At 38.1% G+C, this 17,350-nt stretch overlaps 2 protein-coding genes across 3 annotated transcripts in view; both read right to left on the bottom strand.

Moving 5' to 3' along the window:
• Positions 1-1,813: 1,813 nt before the first annotated feature.
• rpl35 (ribosomal protein L35) lies at positions 1,814-4,777 on the bottom strand. Its single transcript, XM_008294991.1, has 4 exons — positions 4,692-4,777; positions 4,007-4,143; positions 3,065-3,146; positions 1,814-2,006 (listed from the first exon to the last, which is right to left on the bottom strand). The coding sequence occupies exons 1-4, from the start codon at positions 4,692-4,694 to the stop codon at positions 1,857-1,859; spliced, it is 372 nt and encodes a 123-aa protein (XP_008293213.1). The 5' UTR covers positions 4,695-4,777; the 3' UTR covers positions 1,814-1,856.
• A 380-nt stretch (positions 4,778-5,157) lies between these two features.
• golga1 (golgin A1) overlaps positions 5,158-17,350 on the bottom strand; it is a 25,773-nt gene continuing 13,580 nt past the window's right edge. For both annotated transcript variants that reach the window (XM_008294993.1, XM_008294994.1), the window contains 17 exons: positions 17,047-17,216; positions 16,623-16,734; positions 16,436-16,519; positions 15,884-16,009; positions 15,655-15,750; positions 15,051-15,146; positions 14,723-14,818; positions 13,612-13,752; positions 12,753-12,827; positions 12,383-12,472; positions 12,032-12,134; positions 11,028-11,188; positions 10,129-10,287; positions 9,947-10,006; positions 8,573-8,797; positions 8,360-8,446; positions 5,158-7,390 (listed from right to left, as the gene is read on the bottom strand). In XM_008294993.1, the coding sequence (XP_008293215.1) occupies positions 7,310-7,390; positions 8,360-8,446; positions 8,573-8,797; positions 9,947-10,006; positions 10,129-10,287; positions 11,028-11,188; positions 12,032-12,134; positions 12,383-12,472; positions 12,753-12,827; positions 13,612-13,752; positions 14,723-14,818; positions 15,051-15,146; positions 15,655-15,750; positions 15,884-16,009; positions 16,436-16,519; positions 16,623-16,734; positions 17,047-17,216 (1,962 nt within the window). In that variant the 3' untranslated portion in view covers positions 5,158-7,309. The remainder of the gene's footprint in view (positions 7,391-8,359; positions 8,447-8,572; positions 8,798-9,946; positions 10,007-10,128; positions 10,288-11,027; positions 11,189-12,031; positions 12,135-12,382; positions 12,473-12,752; positions 12,828-13,611; positions 13,753-14,722; positions 14,819-15,050; positions 15,147-15,654; positions 15,751-15,883; positions 16,010-16,435; positions 16,520-16,622; positions 16,735-17,046; positions 17,217-17,350) is intronic.

The following is a 17,350-nucleotide window of genomic DNA, read 5'->3' as shown; positions in this document are numbered from 1 at the left end:
AAAGGGTTAAAAGTGGATGCTGAATTGTTTTAAAGGTAGAGAGGCAAAAGCTCATACCTATTTGAAAATTTGGAACATTTTACCTCAATAGTTTCCACAAAAAAAATCCACCTGCAAAATGCATTTATTTCAGGGATCATTCATGTGCAGCCATAACCACCATAACACTGGTGCAACAGAAGTAAAGTGAGATTCTCAATAGATAAGTTTATTATTGTTTGGTAACTTTCAAAGTCACTAAAACCATTAAACTGGGCTTGACATTTTAAATGTTGATGACTGAGAAACTCACCAAAAAGAAATTAAAACCCTTTCTGGCTTTACAACATTAAAGCTAATAATCCATAATTGTCTTGTCACCAAATATAAGATGGCCCTCACTTTTTCAAACATTATTTCCAGAAAAAAATATGAAGTTCCATTTGACCCAATATGTAATATCCGTTCACTCCAGAGTGACAGAGAACGTTCAGCATAGATTTATTTGGTTTAGGCACTGGGTCTGCAGTTTTGTCCGTTTTATAAAGGCAGGGACAGTCCTGCTATTTGAACCAATGAAGTTTTTCTAAAAGCATTTCTTAAATTTTGACACAACTAGAGCAACTTTTAAAGCAACCTTGTATTTTCCTCCCAGTCAACAAAGCCTCTGTCAGCACTTCTCTACTCTATGGCCCTCAGCTCAAAACATATATCTTTAAAATGAACTCATACAAAGACCACAGTAATTCCATAAAACAGCAGCTCACAGGCATTTTTTTATTAAGCAGACTTAGCTAAAACATTTGTTGTCGACTATTTTCAGCCACGGATTAACCCACATTTTGTGATGTACTAAGTATTTGTGGCAACAGGCTGTGGATGTGGAACTGACTCAAAAAAAAGTCATAAAGCAGCAACATGTCAGTAACCTACTGATGTGCTTTGATAGTTTTTGGACAACAATGCAGATCTGATTCTCAGAGGCTGACATACATCGGGCTCTGATGTACACACACGACTTATTATTGGATACATTCAGTGTGGGTTTGTATGTGTGTGAGATTTGTTGAAAAAGCTAAATATAGATATCAATAGACTTAACACATGCCTCTGTCACTTGACATTTTGCCTTTAAACATAATTATCAACTACATTTGTCACTCTTCTGTCAACAAGAAGAATAAACGCAGAAGCTTTGTAAAACAATTTATGATAGTCATGGTTTTTAATTCAATTGTTCTTAAGAAAATATGTGGCACCTTGAATGCATGTGCCTATGTAAAGTTTGAATGCGTTGTCATTGTATTTAATGTCCTCTATTTTCGTGAGCATAAACTATGCTTTAAATTAAATGATAGTGTGTTCATTTTAAGCCACTAAAGGATAATTAAGGTTGACCTCAGCCTGCAGTATTTTCCAATCATGTTTCTATGGGTAATGTCATTTTGAACTCCGACTCCCTGCAGCTTTCCAAAAAAAAAAAAAACTCACTGAAAGGACACAAATTGCCACCTGGAAGAGACATTGTGCTCACTGCATTCTTCTGCACTGCCCTCCAGGCATCTCCCACTGCATGTTTTTGGGAGGAGGTAGTTTCACGTGTTGCTGCAACATGTTAAAATACTACAGCCTTCTTACACTGCTTCATCATCTGCCATCAAGCAGCTACATAAGTTGAAATATTTCCAGAAAATATCTCTTCTAATAACACCAAAATGTAAACAGGGATTCTCTTTGCCAGTGTGATTTGGTTCAATAGAATGAAATGAAATACCTGGTGCAATGATAAATGAATCTGAGGTGTCACGGTTCTTGCTGAAGAAATACACAACAATTTGTCTTTTACACAGATTTTATTTTGTCAATAGAAAAAGCTTTTAAGCTTTGACAGCAAATTTGCGGATGGAGTAGAGGAGGTCTTTCCTCTGCTGTTTCTTGGTGCGCAGACTCTCTTCATGCTTGTTGAGTCGGCGACGCAGAGCTCTGGTCTTCTTGGGTCTCAGATCCAGGGGCTTGTACTTTTTGCCCTGTGAGGGATGAAATTGAAATTCAGTAGAGCTGAAAAACTATTCTGCTAGATGGAAAGGCTAAACTACAACTGTTGACTACATCTCCAAATGTTTGAAATTTTAAACAATGTATTTCATCCAAATGTCAAACACTTCAGACAGCATAAGTGTTGCATGCATTTTGTTTAGCCAAGGAATGACCACACACCAGGGCTTTGTAATTCAGTTCAGTGTTATTTCTAATCATATTTTAAATCCAATACCAGAAATAACACTTTTGTTAGTACATCACCAGCTCAGGACAATTGACATGTAATGCATCAGAAGAGAAGAGCACCACACTGTCATTTACTACGTTTACATTGACTGCAATCTTTTCTATGTAACACAATGAGAAAGGATGTTGAAGGTCTTCCTGAACCCTTGTCTGATGAGGATTCGAGCAGAAACTCAGATCACAGGCTTTTTAGATGTGACAGTCTAACAGCCTTAAATGAGATGAAATGCTATCCAGCTCTTCTGATTTGTTCCATCTTCAAGTCTCACAACCTTTAGTTAGTACACAAACTTGTGTGACTTGTGATGTCAGCTTTTTGGGGAAACAATCAAGTCATCTTAATCTGCACAGGCTGTAAGGGCATTTTTTTTTTACCACAACAAAGGAAATAAAACCTCATTGTGTAAATAGTACAGCAATAGGACAACAACATGAGAGCTGCACTTTGTGTCAAGGGGAAAACTGATGAAACACCATCCAGAGTATTTTCTGTAGTGTGGTAATAGAAACATTAAATTAAATCTATTTAGTTTAATCATGACTCCAATGAGAAGAACAAACTATATATTGTCTTAATTAGAATCACTGCAGTCAATGTGAACTTAGTCAATAATTAAGAAAATTTGGGTCATCAAGTCTCAGTCTTTTGGTAAGCAGTTGTGAATGCATCAGCAAAACATCAGCTCAACAACTATCATCTTAGACAAGAGAACCAAACAAGAAAAGTCCCAAGCAGGCATGTCTGTGTGCTACATGAGAACCCTGTGCTTGTAAAGTCCAAGGCAATTGCTTGTCTCACCTTGTAGAACTTCCTCAAGTTCTCCTTCTGTGTCTGGTTGATTACAGTCAGGACTCTAGCGATAGATTTGCGAACAACACGGCTGTGAAGAAACAAGAGCCAAGTCAGACAGCTGCACCAAAAAAAATTAGTCTAGAGAAGATAGCCCCAGCATAATACAGCTATACACAAGTAACATTATCTGAAGAATTTGTGGTGGATCTGCAGACCCCGACCCCCACTGTACAGACATGTAAATTCAAAAATATTGTAACTTGTCCCACTTTCTTTTTAATTCAGTGGTAGCAATATGGAGTTTGTTGACTTTAGTAAAGTGAACCTAACACACGTAAAAGTGGTCACCACAACCCTCTAAAGGCCATCTTTACAAACAGAAAAAATCCACAATTACATAATTCATTACAGTTTGAACTGTTAAAATAAAATAAATACAAAGATTTACCAGATGTTCAACTTTCCAACAGTCACTCATCTACTGCTATTTTGTTGGAAAATGTGACCAAATCTTAGCTCAAACTAAGTTTTCATTCTAATCACTATTTTACACATCTTATAACAAAAAGCTTGGCCAACTATCAAGCCACTGTTTATTTAACTGGACCTACAGTCACAGCACATGCTCTTTGGCTTACACGCCTTTTTTGTTTCAGTTGTAAAACCACTCCAGGTGCTTGAAGTTCAGAGGGTTTACCAGTTTTGAATACATAGTATTAACATGAATATGTCTCACAAGCCTCATTAAGAACTTATTTTGATCACATTTCAGAGTACTGTAGTCATCAGATCACAAATGATAGCACTTGGCCCCTTGGCCATAACACTACAGCACCTAATCACCTGTGCTTACAATGACCATTAATTAGGAGCAGTAATATAAAATCAGGACCAGTCTGGGCCCGTAGGAAAGTGTGCTTGAGTGTTAACAGATCATTTACTACTTACATCTTGGACAGCTTGGAAGCAGCTCCTCCGGTAACCTTGGCCACACGGAGCTGAGACAGTTCATTTTTCAGGTCGTCCAGCTGCTTGAGCAGCTCTTCTTTTTTCTTGCCCCGCAGATCTCTTGCCTTGATCTTGGCCTGGATAGTAACAGAAAAATGAAATCTGTGTTAGTGAGAGCATCACATTCGTTTAAAACTCGCCATTTCAGGAGTCCTAACAGAGGCATCACCTCGATTCGACTACAGTCAAGCATTTTTTGGAACTCGGCGCTTCTTCCCAACGAGACGGCCAAGCTAACACAGGTCGTCAAGATTAGACCATATACCTCCACATAATACTACCATTAAACATGCTGTCTGCTACCAATACTGACAAAAACGTTGGCTTTACGTGTTCAATATACATGTAAAGATAACGTTATACTGTCAACATTATAGTCCAGTCCTAGCTAGCAGGCTATTGCTAACCTGCCATGTTACAAATAGCAACTCAGCTCAGCGGCATCAGTCGGAACTACCGCTCTGCAAAATACCATTTTATTCCACTCCGGCAGCAAGCTGCTCAACAACAAGAACACGAACAAACAACTAAGAGGCTTATGCGTACATATAACACGAGTTAAACGAGTTCGGCTGACTGTTTCGGGAGAAAATTTCATATTTAGTTGCAGAGTGCCGCCGCTCACCATGTTCCTTCTCGCTGCCCTGTTGGAAAGGCCGGACGCACCGCGTGCTCACGAGAAGTAGCTTCCGGACAACTTCTTCTTCGTCGAGTTGGTCCGGAGGTGGCAGCGCCCCCTGCCGAGAGGAACTCTGGACAAACAACTGTGAGACGTGTGGAACAGACAGGGAACGGAACAACAAAACTAGGACAAGAACAATATTTATGGTGAGGTTGAAAATAAATAAATAAATAAATCTATGTATCTATCTTAAAATAACACACATAAGAACAAAAGCAATGCATAAAACATTGCATTATTAAAAGGGCTCTATGCAATCCTTGGATTGAATTTTATTTCTACTGTTCTCTGGATAAACAACCTACAAAAAATGACATTTACATATTAGAATTTTTACAGTGTGAAACAAAACATGGGAAAAAAATGGCAAAACTGGTGCTCCAACAAATGTGCGAGATTTGGAGTCAGGTGTGATTTTATAATTTTGGGTTTATTTTTAATAAAGGTGGGAAAGGAAACCACTAAAGTGGCAGCAATCTTCAAATCATAAAAAGCAAAAGAAGAACAGCTGTAGTGATTGTACAGTTTTGTTTTAGGGTTTAACACACAGAATCAATCAGGTTTAAAAAGTGCATTCACTGTTTCTTTGATTCTCATGGAGACAGTATATTACCCACTGGAGTCTGTGTGACCACATCAGTCTGCTACCTGTCCTTAGTAACACAAGATTATGACAATTCTGCATTCACAGATGTACTCGTGCAACCCAATATACAAAGAATGAATAAAACAGATACAACTTTAAATGGCAAAAAAAACAAGTGTTGTGACAGACATCACACTCAGGAGTGGGGATAGGGATGGGTAGAGGGACTGAGTGACAAGCTGAGGCAGAAACATGTATGGGTTCAGGTCTATGATGATGATAAATATTGCAAACTGGTCACATCAAACCATTTACATCCACTGATTTATAAAGTTCTCAATGCATACAGTATGTACAAATTTCTATATATATAAATAGACATGTGGAATGTACTTTCATTTAAATTAGCAAAGGCAGGTAAAGGTAGAGCATGTCCTCCAATCATGTACATAGCATTTACTTTTATTATCACACTGTTAACATTGTCCAACTGTAAAAATACAGCCCATTTCATTCACACTAGTGTTAAAGGACCTACAACAGTCTGCATGTACACCCCCTGTGTGTTTTTTTTTTTACCCTGAACTGGGCCCCACAGGCACTACTTCTGATTAATTTACAATTCAACAACAACCTCTACTAGTCAATCATTTTAGCTGACAGGTGGTTTCATTTAGGGTTACTGTTAGATAACTGTCTACCAAACCAAGTGACAGAAGAAGGTTCTGAGAACAAGGTGCACTTGGAGGGTCAACTCATTGTAAAAGTAGGCCAATGGCCTAGCTGTTAGCTTTTGATACACATTAGTATTAAATCTTTAGTTCTAAATGCTTCTTTGTCTAGGGCCTTTGAGATTTCAGTTTACCACACGTATGCTGGCATATATATATATTAAGTAGAAACAAAAAAATGTAGTACAGAAATGCCGACGTGTTCCTGTTACATAGTTTGTCCACCAAAGAGACCAAAATTCTTTGTAATCAAATTTAACAGATCCTTAACAAAAATTGACTGATTTATTCTGATATGCAATATCCCTGTCAAATTTGTCAAATGCTGATATCAATGAAGTGGCAAAAGGGCATCAGTTACATTTCAGTGTTCATGATGGTATTGATGCAACGTGTTAATTTCTCCAGAAAACTCTGGGATATGGGGGTGCGATTGGACATTTATGCCGCTTGGATTCCCTTGACTGTTCAGAGAACGTTGATACTTAAGTGAAATTGATATGGGTTAACAAATAAACAAGTAAGGTCCTTTGTCACCAGTGTGAACTATTTATGTCAATTTGACAGTATTAAATAAACTCTCATTGATACAGAAGAAAAGATAGCTTCAGTATCCTGCACAGATCCTTAAAATGACACATTTTCACTAAAGAAGCCCTCTGTCATTAAAATGAAAGATTACCCAAGTAACATGCTAATAGGTCCTTCAGCAATCGAAGGCTGCACCATCTGTCCAGTGAAGACAGCTGCATCATGTTTTGATGCTTATCCCAACAAAAAGAGGGCAGAAGTGAGGCAGTCCCTAAAATAACAGTCAAGTCATTCTGTTATTTCTGTCTGATGTTGTGTCTCATTTTCTTACATGCGAACTCACTTTTTTTTGCTGTTAACACTGACTAGAAAACATCAGATTTGTGTCATATGTTGAAAGAAAAATGAGACAGTGGACAAAAGCTGGTCTGCCTCAGCAACTGACAAGAAAATAATGTCATTTTAAAATCAACAGCTGATTATGAATAAGCCTTTATCCCCCAAACATGTGCAGGCCCCTTCACCGTCCCCATGGAGCAAAAAACTGTTATTTTCACAAAGCGCCAGAGAACAACTGTGGGAGGCTGTTCAAGATTAAAGCTAGAGTCCTGCTCAGTGATGGGAGCCACACTGGAAGGACCGTTTTTTTTTTTTTCCTGGAGGTGGCCCTTTCTGTCCTTTCTCTCCATCACTTCAGCTCTTACTGGTGCTCATCAGCTCCAGTGAGTCGAAGCGCCTGAGATTGAAGGCCGGATGATACCCTTTGGAGAAGGTTTGGATCCAAACCAGGACATCTAGGGCACAGACAACAAACCAGTCATACGCTGAGCTTAACAGAACTAGCCTACATGTGAACATGTTGTAGCTAGCAATTACATCCTCTTGGCTGTGTTACAAGGTTGGTATAGAGGCGTTGAATAAATGCTCAAAATTGTACCCTACAATAGCAAACCACAGTAATCACATATTTGATCGAAATCGAGTTACAACCTGTGTCTGGCTGTTCTACTGATAAATGATCTGCTCTCTACTATAGAAAAAACACAACCATCGAAATATATGGTTTCAAAGTAAACAGCTTTTTAAATGAGCAGCACCTACAAAATGATGCTAAACCCCAAATGCAGTATGGGTAATTTGTATGTGTAGTTGCTGTATTCTGCTTATACAGCTGCCAGGCTGCAGTTACTGCACTCTGGCTTAGTAATGTGTGTGCTAAATCCATAGAAAGACAGGTAATTACACAGCTAACTACACAAATAAAGTCAAAGGGCTATATGAGGTGAAAGCTAGCTGCTGAGATAGCGGGAGGTAGCCTTAGCTAAAACTAAAGACAAGATTTAGTTATTGATTTAGCCCAAATTATTGTACTATGAATTAAAATATTCATTTCACTTTGTGTTCTTCTCTTGAAAGCAGCATTTGCTTTAATCAAAATCATCAACACTAATGTAAATAACTTTATTTAAAGTCATCAAGTCGAACTATTTCTAATTTTACAGTGTATGCTGCTGCCTCACAGCAAAAGACTTGTAGCTGCCAAGCCATTGCCTGATGTTATGATTTGGATTTCTAACTATTGTCCTGAAGTCTGTCCTTGCAGCCCTTGGGTCAGCCCCATGACAGAGTAAACATTTGAGACCATTTTAATTCACAGCCATCATGGATTATAAAAAATAAATTACTAATTGTTATAGTTATCATACTAACCTTTGGGAGATTGGGATTATGACTGAATATAGTGAGCGTTTTCAAACACCAACCTTGTACTCCAGAGTTTGCTTCAGCATATCCTCTTCCTCACGAGTGAAATTTAGCAGCACAGACACAGCTCGTATTAGCTGATATGCCTAAGGAAGCAAAACAAAATGGATTCAGTCTGGGTTTGTAGCAAAGCCTGGATCTGTCATGTAGTAAATACATAACAGACTCCTGCAGTACCACACAGAAAAGATTTGGTACAAAATGAGACTTACCTCAGCTTCTCTGGATGACATGAACTTGAGGACGACGTGCTTGAGATACTCAAAGTTGATTTCTCGTGAGTCGTTGAGGTCTGAGGTGTTGGTCACTGTGGTGTTGGAGGTCGGGGGGCTTGGGGTGGATGCCAGCGGGGGGTCTGAACAAACCCTCTCCTGTTTTTCAGCTCGGCTTTCTGGCAACTTCTCCTTTCCTTCAACTTCTGGCTCAGGCTTTATTTTCTACAGATTACAAAGAGGGAAAGGCGCATACAACATTCATCGTAACTTATACTGAATGAGCACAAAAAAACACAAAACTCTGCATAGTGTAGTACAATCCAAAAGAATGGTCCTTCAACAAGTCCTCCCTTTGTGAAGCTTCTCATGTTCAGTGAAAGTCATAGCTAGTGGTGCTGGCGAGCCAGACTGTATTATGTAAAACTGTTTATTGTGATGTTCACATGCAAGTCGTTGCAGGGCACTGGGAAGTTTAACATAATACATTTAAAATTGAACAAATATTTTGAACAAAAAAAAGGTTAATCTATAGTGTAGTTAATAACACCCAGGTTAAAAAAAATAATTAAAAATTACCAGGATGGCCGTTCTAATATTATACAATGTACAAGTAAAAACTCACATTTTTTTTTATTGAACTATGACACATTTTTGTTTGTCAGATCAATGTTTCATGACATTGGGTCAAGTTTAACTCACAACCTGTATGCTAGAAATACTTTCACTGATGTTTAGTTACCCTGAATGTGCTGCAATGTAAGAAAACACATACAATAGACTAAACACAAATGAGGGAAAAAAAACTTCACCAATTTGACAACTCATGCACAGCATTCAAAGTAAATGCTGACACACCCAAATGTCAAAATATCCTGAAAAAAACATAAAACCCAACCAAATACTAAGAGGGTAAAGGATTAAGTGTCGTCCAGTGGTGCGGTTGTAAATTCCCACCAACTCTCTCAACCTCCTTTTCCAAAAATGTGGAAGGACTTAAAGCAGTCATACTTCAGCAAAAAAAGCCCAGACACCAGCTGTTTACCAGCAGCATTTCAGTATTTCAATGTCTTCTGTATTTGCAGTGTGATTTAATATTTTGTTGTATTTTCTCACTTTGCATTTGCAATTTATTTTTTTCTTAAGCTGCAGGCATAACTGAATTTTTGAAGAATTTATATTCATACCAGCTTTAGTATGACGTTTAGCCAAACCAGAGAAGAAAAATTGAAGGGTAGTTGTCCAGATTTCATTGCCTTATTTTTATTTTCTCCAGTTTTAAGAGACTAAATAGATCAACTAACTTAATCACAAAATTTTCAGCATGCAGACAAATTCCGAAATAACACCACAACGAGATTCACTGTGTCTTACCAGTTCTTTCTGCAGAGTTCTTTTCAGTTCCGCCAGTCTCTGCTGCAGCTGCTTAATGGTCTGCAAAACAGCATCAGTTTGTTTAATTTACAGTGATGCTTGGATGTATTTGCAGGTTGCCCAGAGGTGATATTGCTGTTTTAGCTAGAGGAACCACAAAATGTAAGATAAAGGTGGCTAACCCTGTTCTTGTCACTGAGCTGCTGCTCCAGCTCTCTGTTAACTTTCTGGATGTGATCCAGATCATCCATGGTCACACTGCCATTCTGATCCTCTTCACACACTTCAGGACTGTGAAGCTGTTCTGTCAGTGTTTCCACCTCCACCTCCAGGTATGAGATCTGTAGAATACACATTAAACAACCCAGACCATGAATTCATATTCCAGGAAAAGAACATTAATGTAACGCGAGTTAGTTTTAAAGTAAATTCTATAACCTTGCCTCAACCCTTTTATTGATGATTAGAAAGTTGCTGTAGCATTAAAAGAAATAATATCAATCACCCATCATCAAGAACTAGCCAAAGTACAACATCTAATAAAATGTCATTATATGAACACTGTTTTAAAAATTTGCTTTATTGACACAACAATAACCTCAAAAGATTAAATGTACAATTAAATGTAACTCTTTTTCCTTTAAGTATAGAAGCAATGGTACAAAGTAACATGTTATATTTAAAGTGGCCTGACTCATTTAAAAATGCTTTCCAGCAGGTCTCTGTTCTGCAACACATAAAAGACAAAATCACATTACAACACAAAATAAAAACAGAAGCAAGACAACTTATAATACTATTTCTTATTTCTTTTAATATTCTTTAATATTATTTCTTTTGTTTTTGGTTTGAAAGTTTGGATCAGCATAACTGCAAACTGTCTGGTTTGATATGAGGAGTTAAGGAAAATGCTGAGCAGGAGCAACATGAACATTTGCCTGGAACTATTTTCACTTCATATTATTTGCTGCATTATTTTTAATGACATGTTCATTATTGTTATATTTGAGAGACACTGTATGTTCCTGTGAGAATATGTACACATATGTTCGAAAGTTTTTGACGGCGTGTAGGTTCTGACCCGCGCCTGGCAGCTGTCTAGCTGCTGTGTCTGGCTGAGCAGCTCCTCCCTCAGGCTGATCAGCTGGGAGTCTTTGTCCCGCTCCATCTGCTCCAGCTGGGCTCGCAGCCGCTCAGTCTCCTCCTGCAGCTGGTCCAGTGAGGTCTGCCGACTCTGCACCTCTGCATGCCACACACACACACATTGTTTTTGAATCAAAAATCATATGGAATGGCGTGGACAAATTCTACAGAATCAAGCTATACTTTCTATCATTCTATGTTTTATGTGTTTTTTTTAAATTCCACAATTACAATTAAATGTATTCATGTGGAATCTGTTCAAAAAGGACATCAGCAGACTTAGATCTCAGTAAATCCAATACACAAGTAAACAGAATCACAGCTTTCCTTTTGGCAGGGAACCACAGTGTGTGAACCACATCTGATTTGTAATAAAATGATAAGCTAATGCTTAATGCAACCAAACTCCACCATTCAGGTGGCAATTTTTAGAAAGAATTTATAAAATAAAATCAAGGTTTTTTTAAAATATATATCACAATTTAAAACAGCTGATGTTAAACAAAGTGCTTGACATGGCAGGCAAAAACAAAAATGTGTGCAAAACTGCAAGAGAAAACTGAAAAAAAAAACTGTAGAATCAAATTGTAAAAAACAAAAAAAGTAAATATGATTTGCTAAAATTAAGATTAAGCTCATTAAGAGCATCGAAAAGCCATTGAAGACATGTATATCTTGAGATTTTTCTTTAAAGTGTCAATAGAGGAGGAAAATTTGATAAGAAGTCTGAACTGAAGGCTGAAGGCAAAACTTTGGACAAGAATGGGAACTTGTATATGGGAAGGAAATTAATGAGGTCTGCTTTTTTAAGGTTTGGATATTCATGCAAGGCTGGACTACTGGGAACATCTTGATTAATAGGACTGCTGTTCATTACAAATCAAAGCTGTAGGTCCGACTGTGTCCAGTATTTCCTTTAAGAAATGTGTAGTGTGTGCATACCAATCTGGAGTGTTTCGACGTCTTCGTCTCTCAGGACAAGCTTCTTAGCGGCAGTGGTCAGTTCCTGCTGTGAGTTCTGTAGAGATGTTGTCAGCTCTCCAACCTGGCATCATGAAAAGGCAGGTACTTTTTATTACACAGTACACACTTATACACTGGCAAAAAGAACAACAAACAGCTATGAATTTATTTTCTATTGTCTTATAATACGTGAGGTCCAGTCCACAGATAAGTAAGTTGATGTACAGGTGTGTATTTGTAACAAGTCTCAAGGAAGACAGCTACATCATTTGTAGGAGACCACATGTTAACTACTTCTGAATATTGCATGATGTTGTTTTGCCAACAGACCTGTGTTTGCAGCTCTTCCTTCTGTCGTCTGGTTTCTTCCAGGGCTTTGGCAATCTCTGTACTCACTGTCTGCCGACTGTTTAGCTCTGCCTGAGGGACACATTGAGGAATACAAACACACGCTACTTCCTCGCTTTTAGATAAACTATACATTCTATACAATGTGTAACATTCTGCTTGTAGTGTCTAAGCAATAGAATTTCCCTGTTTCTCCAAATCGTTACACACTTCAACATTGAAGAGTTGGAGCAAATTAATTTGGAAAATATAGACTGCCATTTAAACACAGAAATTCAAATAAGAATAAGAGTCAGCCACTCAATAAAATGTGAATATATGCAAAAAAAAACTAGCGCATTTTAGTTTTTACCTTGCATTGCTCCAGTTCTTCTGTCTGCTCCTTCAGAGTGGAGTTTACCTTGTCCATCTGCTTGTTCAGGTCAGCCTACCACACAAAAATAGGGAGCCAGAAGAAAACTAGTCAACATACGTAGGACAAACACTTGCCCCACTCTAGTTTCACTCTTGTTTCTCTATAATTATTACATTAACATGTTTTTTTCACAGCTAGCTTACTGCTTAAGCCTTTGGCTATTTTTTCGACATTCTACCTGAAAAAAGGTAATTGCTCCCCAACTGTAACGGCAAAAAGAATAACCATGGGCTTGTATAGAAAGGAATGGTAAATGGTAAATGTTCTGTTCTGACATAGCGCCTTTCTAGAAGTACTCAAAGCACTTTACAATGTTTCCCATTTACACATATCAAACCACCAACCTTGCTTACAGATATCCTTTCCTCAAACTGACATTTGGGAGAACTTTGCAACACATAAAGAGCCCCTATCCCCATTACCGGACAACAGTGACATCTGACAACTCAAGGTAATCAAAACTCTAAATTAAGATCAAGCAACAGCCTTATTACAACTAAGTAACTGAATGCTATTGAATTTGTTAAAATGATTCTGAACTCCACCAAAATTGATGCAACTGAAATTAAGGACAAGAATGCTACATCCATTTTCGTCACGGTAGGTCAATGCAGCTTCTCCAGTTCAGCCATTTAAAGCCCTTTTCAGACAGGGGACATAAACATTGCTGCTTCATCAATCCATTACACAACCCGAGGTGGAACCCTACCAGCACCACTTCCACATAGTATTGCATATTATACAAAAACCTGACAAACAAAATGAAAAGAGGGAAAATGAGAAGCAGCAAACATACCACTGTGTCAAGCAGTTTCTGTTTGTCTGTCTGTAAAGAAGTGATGCTTTCTTCCAGCTGGCTGACATTCTTCTGATTGTGCTGCTCTAACAAGCACACCTGCTGGTCCAGAAAGGCTTTCTCTTCACTCCACTCTCTTTGCTGAACAAAACATAAAAATGCACAATTAAACATATGCATACAAAAATTATCTTCAACTTATTTTTAACCAGATGAAAAAAATCCCTTTTTTACCCCTGAAAAGGGACTTGACTGCACACAACCAATGTGAAGTTTTTAATTGCAACATACTGTGGCTTTCTTTTATTTGCTCTGGTTTACAAACAGGTGCAGACTGTGGCTTAATAGCATAGGTTACTAAAGTCACTGTCCAGTCATTGAGTAATCCTCTAAAAATGAAAAGAATCAGTTCACCGCTTTAAAGTAGCTTGGATGAAACTGACATTTGTACACTACAGTTTCTAGGCAGAAATGCTCAGCCATAGCATTGACTGAACAATAATCAGCATACTCTATTATATGTCTTGGGAAAAGAAAGTATGTGGCAAGTTAAGTTTAGTATTTGATATTTTTCTTTCTCAACCAAAATTCTATGTAAATGACACTTTTACTGATACCAGGGCTGTGCTATGACAGAAATAAAATCCTGTTCTGCAAGTATGCATTTATTCATACACACAAGAGTTGCAGGACCAGAACGACTTCGCAAGAATAATTTTTTGACTGAATGATGAACACTTGTGACATTAAGAGCATTATGGGGCTGTGCATTGCTGTTTGCCAAATTTTTACCCTTGATAAAACCACCAGATGGCACCAAAGTCAAGCTCTTTTGCTATTACACATATTGGTTTCATTTGGCCATTTGCTGAGCAGACATTTTGACTTTTGTTTAACTAAAAATTTAGTGGATTAACCGTTTAATGATTGATAAACAACTGATTTAGTTTGGCATACATGACAATTTTGCATGCATTCAACCTTCCAATCCATATCTACCTAATCAAAAGTACAATGATTACTCTGTCCACACTTGCTGAAATATCAAATCTATTTCTGTCAACAACAAAAAAAAGATTAATTTTGTGCTCCGAATGCAAGTGGTACTTACCAGTTTATCAATGTGCTGCTGTTTCTCTGTGATTTGCTGCTCTGTGCTCTTCAGTCTCTCACTGCTCTCTAAAACTTGCTGCTCCAGGTTGGCTATCTGAAGAAGAACATAATACAGCGAATGTGCTATTAATGAATGAATGCTCCATGGGTCATATGTATCATTAACAATGTGGCATTATAAACCTGTGGAGTAACTTCAGTTTGATTTTCTAATCTCAGTTTTGAATCCCAGGGTAACCCATGACTTTGCAAAAGTGAGTGTGAGTGACAGTATTATTTTATCCATCTACTTCTTACAGCAAAGTGCGTGGTTTCTCACAACTTACTTGTGTGTCTGTTCTCTCCTTGTAGGCCCTGGAGGACTCATCTTTGTGTCGGAGAAGAGTCTGCAGCTCTGTAATACTACAGCTCATTTTGGATACCTGAGGACAGACACGAGACACATGTTAATTATATATTCTAGTATTGTGTTTATGTTTCCTATGATATCTTGATTTCTTAAAGGACCAACACCACATTTTTTGTTGACACTCTATCAAAGTATAGTACTAAAACTGAATTGAAAGTTAAAGTGACCAAACTGGAACAGGGTAAAATTAGGAATGAAAGAAGTCATACAAGTAAAAGGAATAAATAAAGGTACAGCTGTTTTGTTCCTCTGACCTGCTCGACTGGGTATGTGGGTGCAACACTTTGTATAGCTTGTAGTAAGACTGCATATTTGTGTCTGATTTGATGTGTTTAAATTATCACAGACCATTCCCCTAAACAATACATGGTGGACTTCTACTTCTAATTACCGCATTAGGTAATATTCTACTTCATGACCACAAGTTACATCTATTTATATCAGGTTTGCAGATTTGGTGCCCGACAGTGTCATCACTGCCATGTGTTAGCGCTTAGGGTTGACTGAATGCCCTGGTTTACCTGTGTCTCCAAAGAGCTGACAGTATCCGCATGGTTTGTCCGCACAGCCAGCAGCTCTGCTCTGGTCTCTTCCAGACTTTGCTCCAGGCTAGACTTCTGAAAAGGCATCAACAGCACTGATTAATGGGTGTCTGTGTCACTACTTCTTTTCCTTCTAATCAATATGATGCTTGAAAATAAAGTCTCTAGAACAGAAAGATGTTGTTTACATTATGAAATGTACATTTACCTCCTGGAGAAACTCCTGCAGATGCTCATCCTGGCTCAGGTTCCCTTGCAGCCGTCTCTCCAAGGAGGTTACTTTCTTCTGAAGGTCCACCAACAGTCGCTCCTTGTCTTCTTCCATCACAGCAGCCTGATGATAGATGGCAAACACGTTCAAAAACACGTAGGGAATCCAGGCTTTCTTATCGTTGAAACTATTAAAAACTTTTGAAGTTTCTCTTTAACTTTAAACCAAGGGTTATTTATGTTTTTTTTCCCCACAAGAGACTGAAATGGCATTTGAAACATCTGAAACAATCAATTATTTTTTTGTAATTTCACATTTATTTAAAACTCCCTACTATTTCCTCACAGCCCCAGCGAACTGATTAAACACAGTGATTATACTGGCTGGAATACAATCTTATTCTGTAATACTTAACAATTTGACTTGAACCTAGTTAGATTGTGATTGCTTGCCTTCCACCTTTAGCTACAGGAGATTATTATTATGATTATTATTATTATTATTATCATCATTATTATTGATCAAGTGAACTGCTCTTTCTGTTCTGACCTTTTGCTGTTGCAACTTCAGGGCATCATGTTCAGTCTGTAATTCATGAAGGGACTTGTCTAAAGTTGACGCCATAATCTGCGACTGAAAAACAATATTTCACAAAACATTTCACATTTTAGCAGAAAAGTTAATGAATGATCAGTGCATTACAGTTTAGCATGTGCAGTTTGTATGCAGGACTGACCTTCTGGAAGTCTTCAGAGACCTGCTGGATAACTGACTGCAGCTCCTGGCATCGTCCCTCCAGCTCACTGATCTTCTTGTCTGCCTCCTCTCTAAGCAGCAGCAGTTCTTCTCTGTACAAATCCAATAAGATGCACTTTGACTTGTAGCACTCATTCACAATAATAATAGTCCAACAACAAATGTAGTCTTATTTGTAGAACAGGTGATAGGGTATTTAACGTCTTATGTTTGGCAACTTTAAAGTTTGCAGGCAAATCCTGTGTAATTTTGGGGAATGTGGTTTGCAATTTTAATTATTTTTAATTGCCTGGGAATGTTAACACAGAAAGTTGACCAAAAGACTCCCACCTTTAAAAACTCCGAATTATGGTATCATATCATGAAAAAACTTTCATGCTGCTGCCTGTTGCAGTCCCTCTTACCGCTCTATTTCAAGCTCAGAGTTGAGTCTGCAGCTCTCCTCATGCTGCTGTTCCAGAGCCTGGAGTTTCCTCCGAGCTTCTGACAGTCCTCGTTTTGCTGATTGAACTTCAGCCTCTCTTTGCTGAATCTCTCGCTCCTGTTGGCTCAGCAACTCCTCCTTCCTCAGCAACTGATGGGCATAAATGGGTAATAAATCACAATCCGCAAATGAGCCATGTGCTAAAAATGTAAAGCTATGAACCCAAGTTACATCAAATCACATCTCAAGTGCTTTCAAACATATTTAGTGCCAAAGAGAGTCTC

This window comes from Stegastes partitus, unplaced genomic scaffold, assembly GCF_000690725.1.
Source record: "Stegastes partitus isolate 25-593 unplaced genomic scaffold, Stegastes_partitus-1.0.2 Scaffold1013, whole genome shotgun sequence".
Lineage (NCBI taxonomy): Eukaryota > Metazoa > Chordata > Actinopteri > Pomacentridae > Stegastes > Stegastes partitus.
Note: the sequence above shows the minus strand (reverse complement) of the source record. Positions and strands in the feature narration are given on the sequence as shown.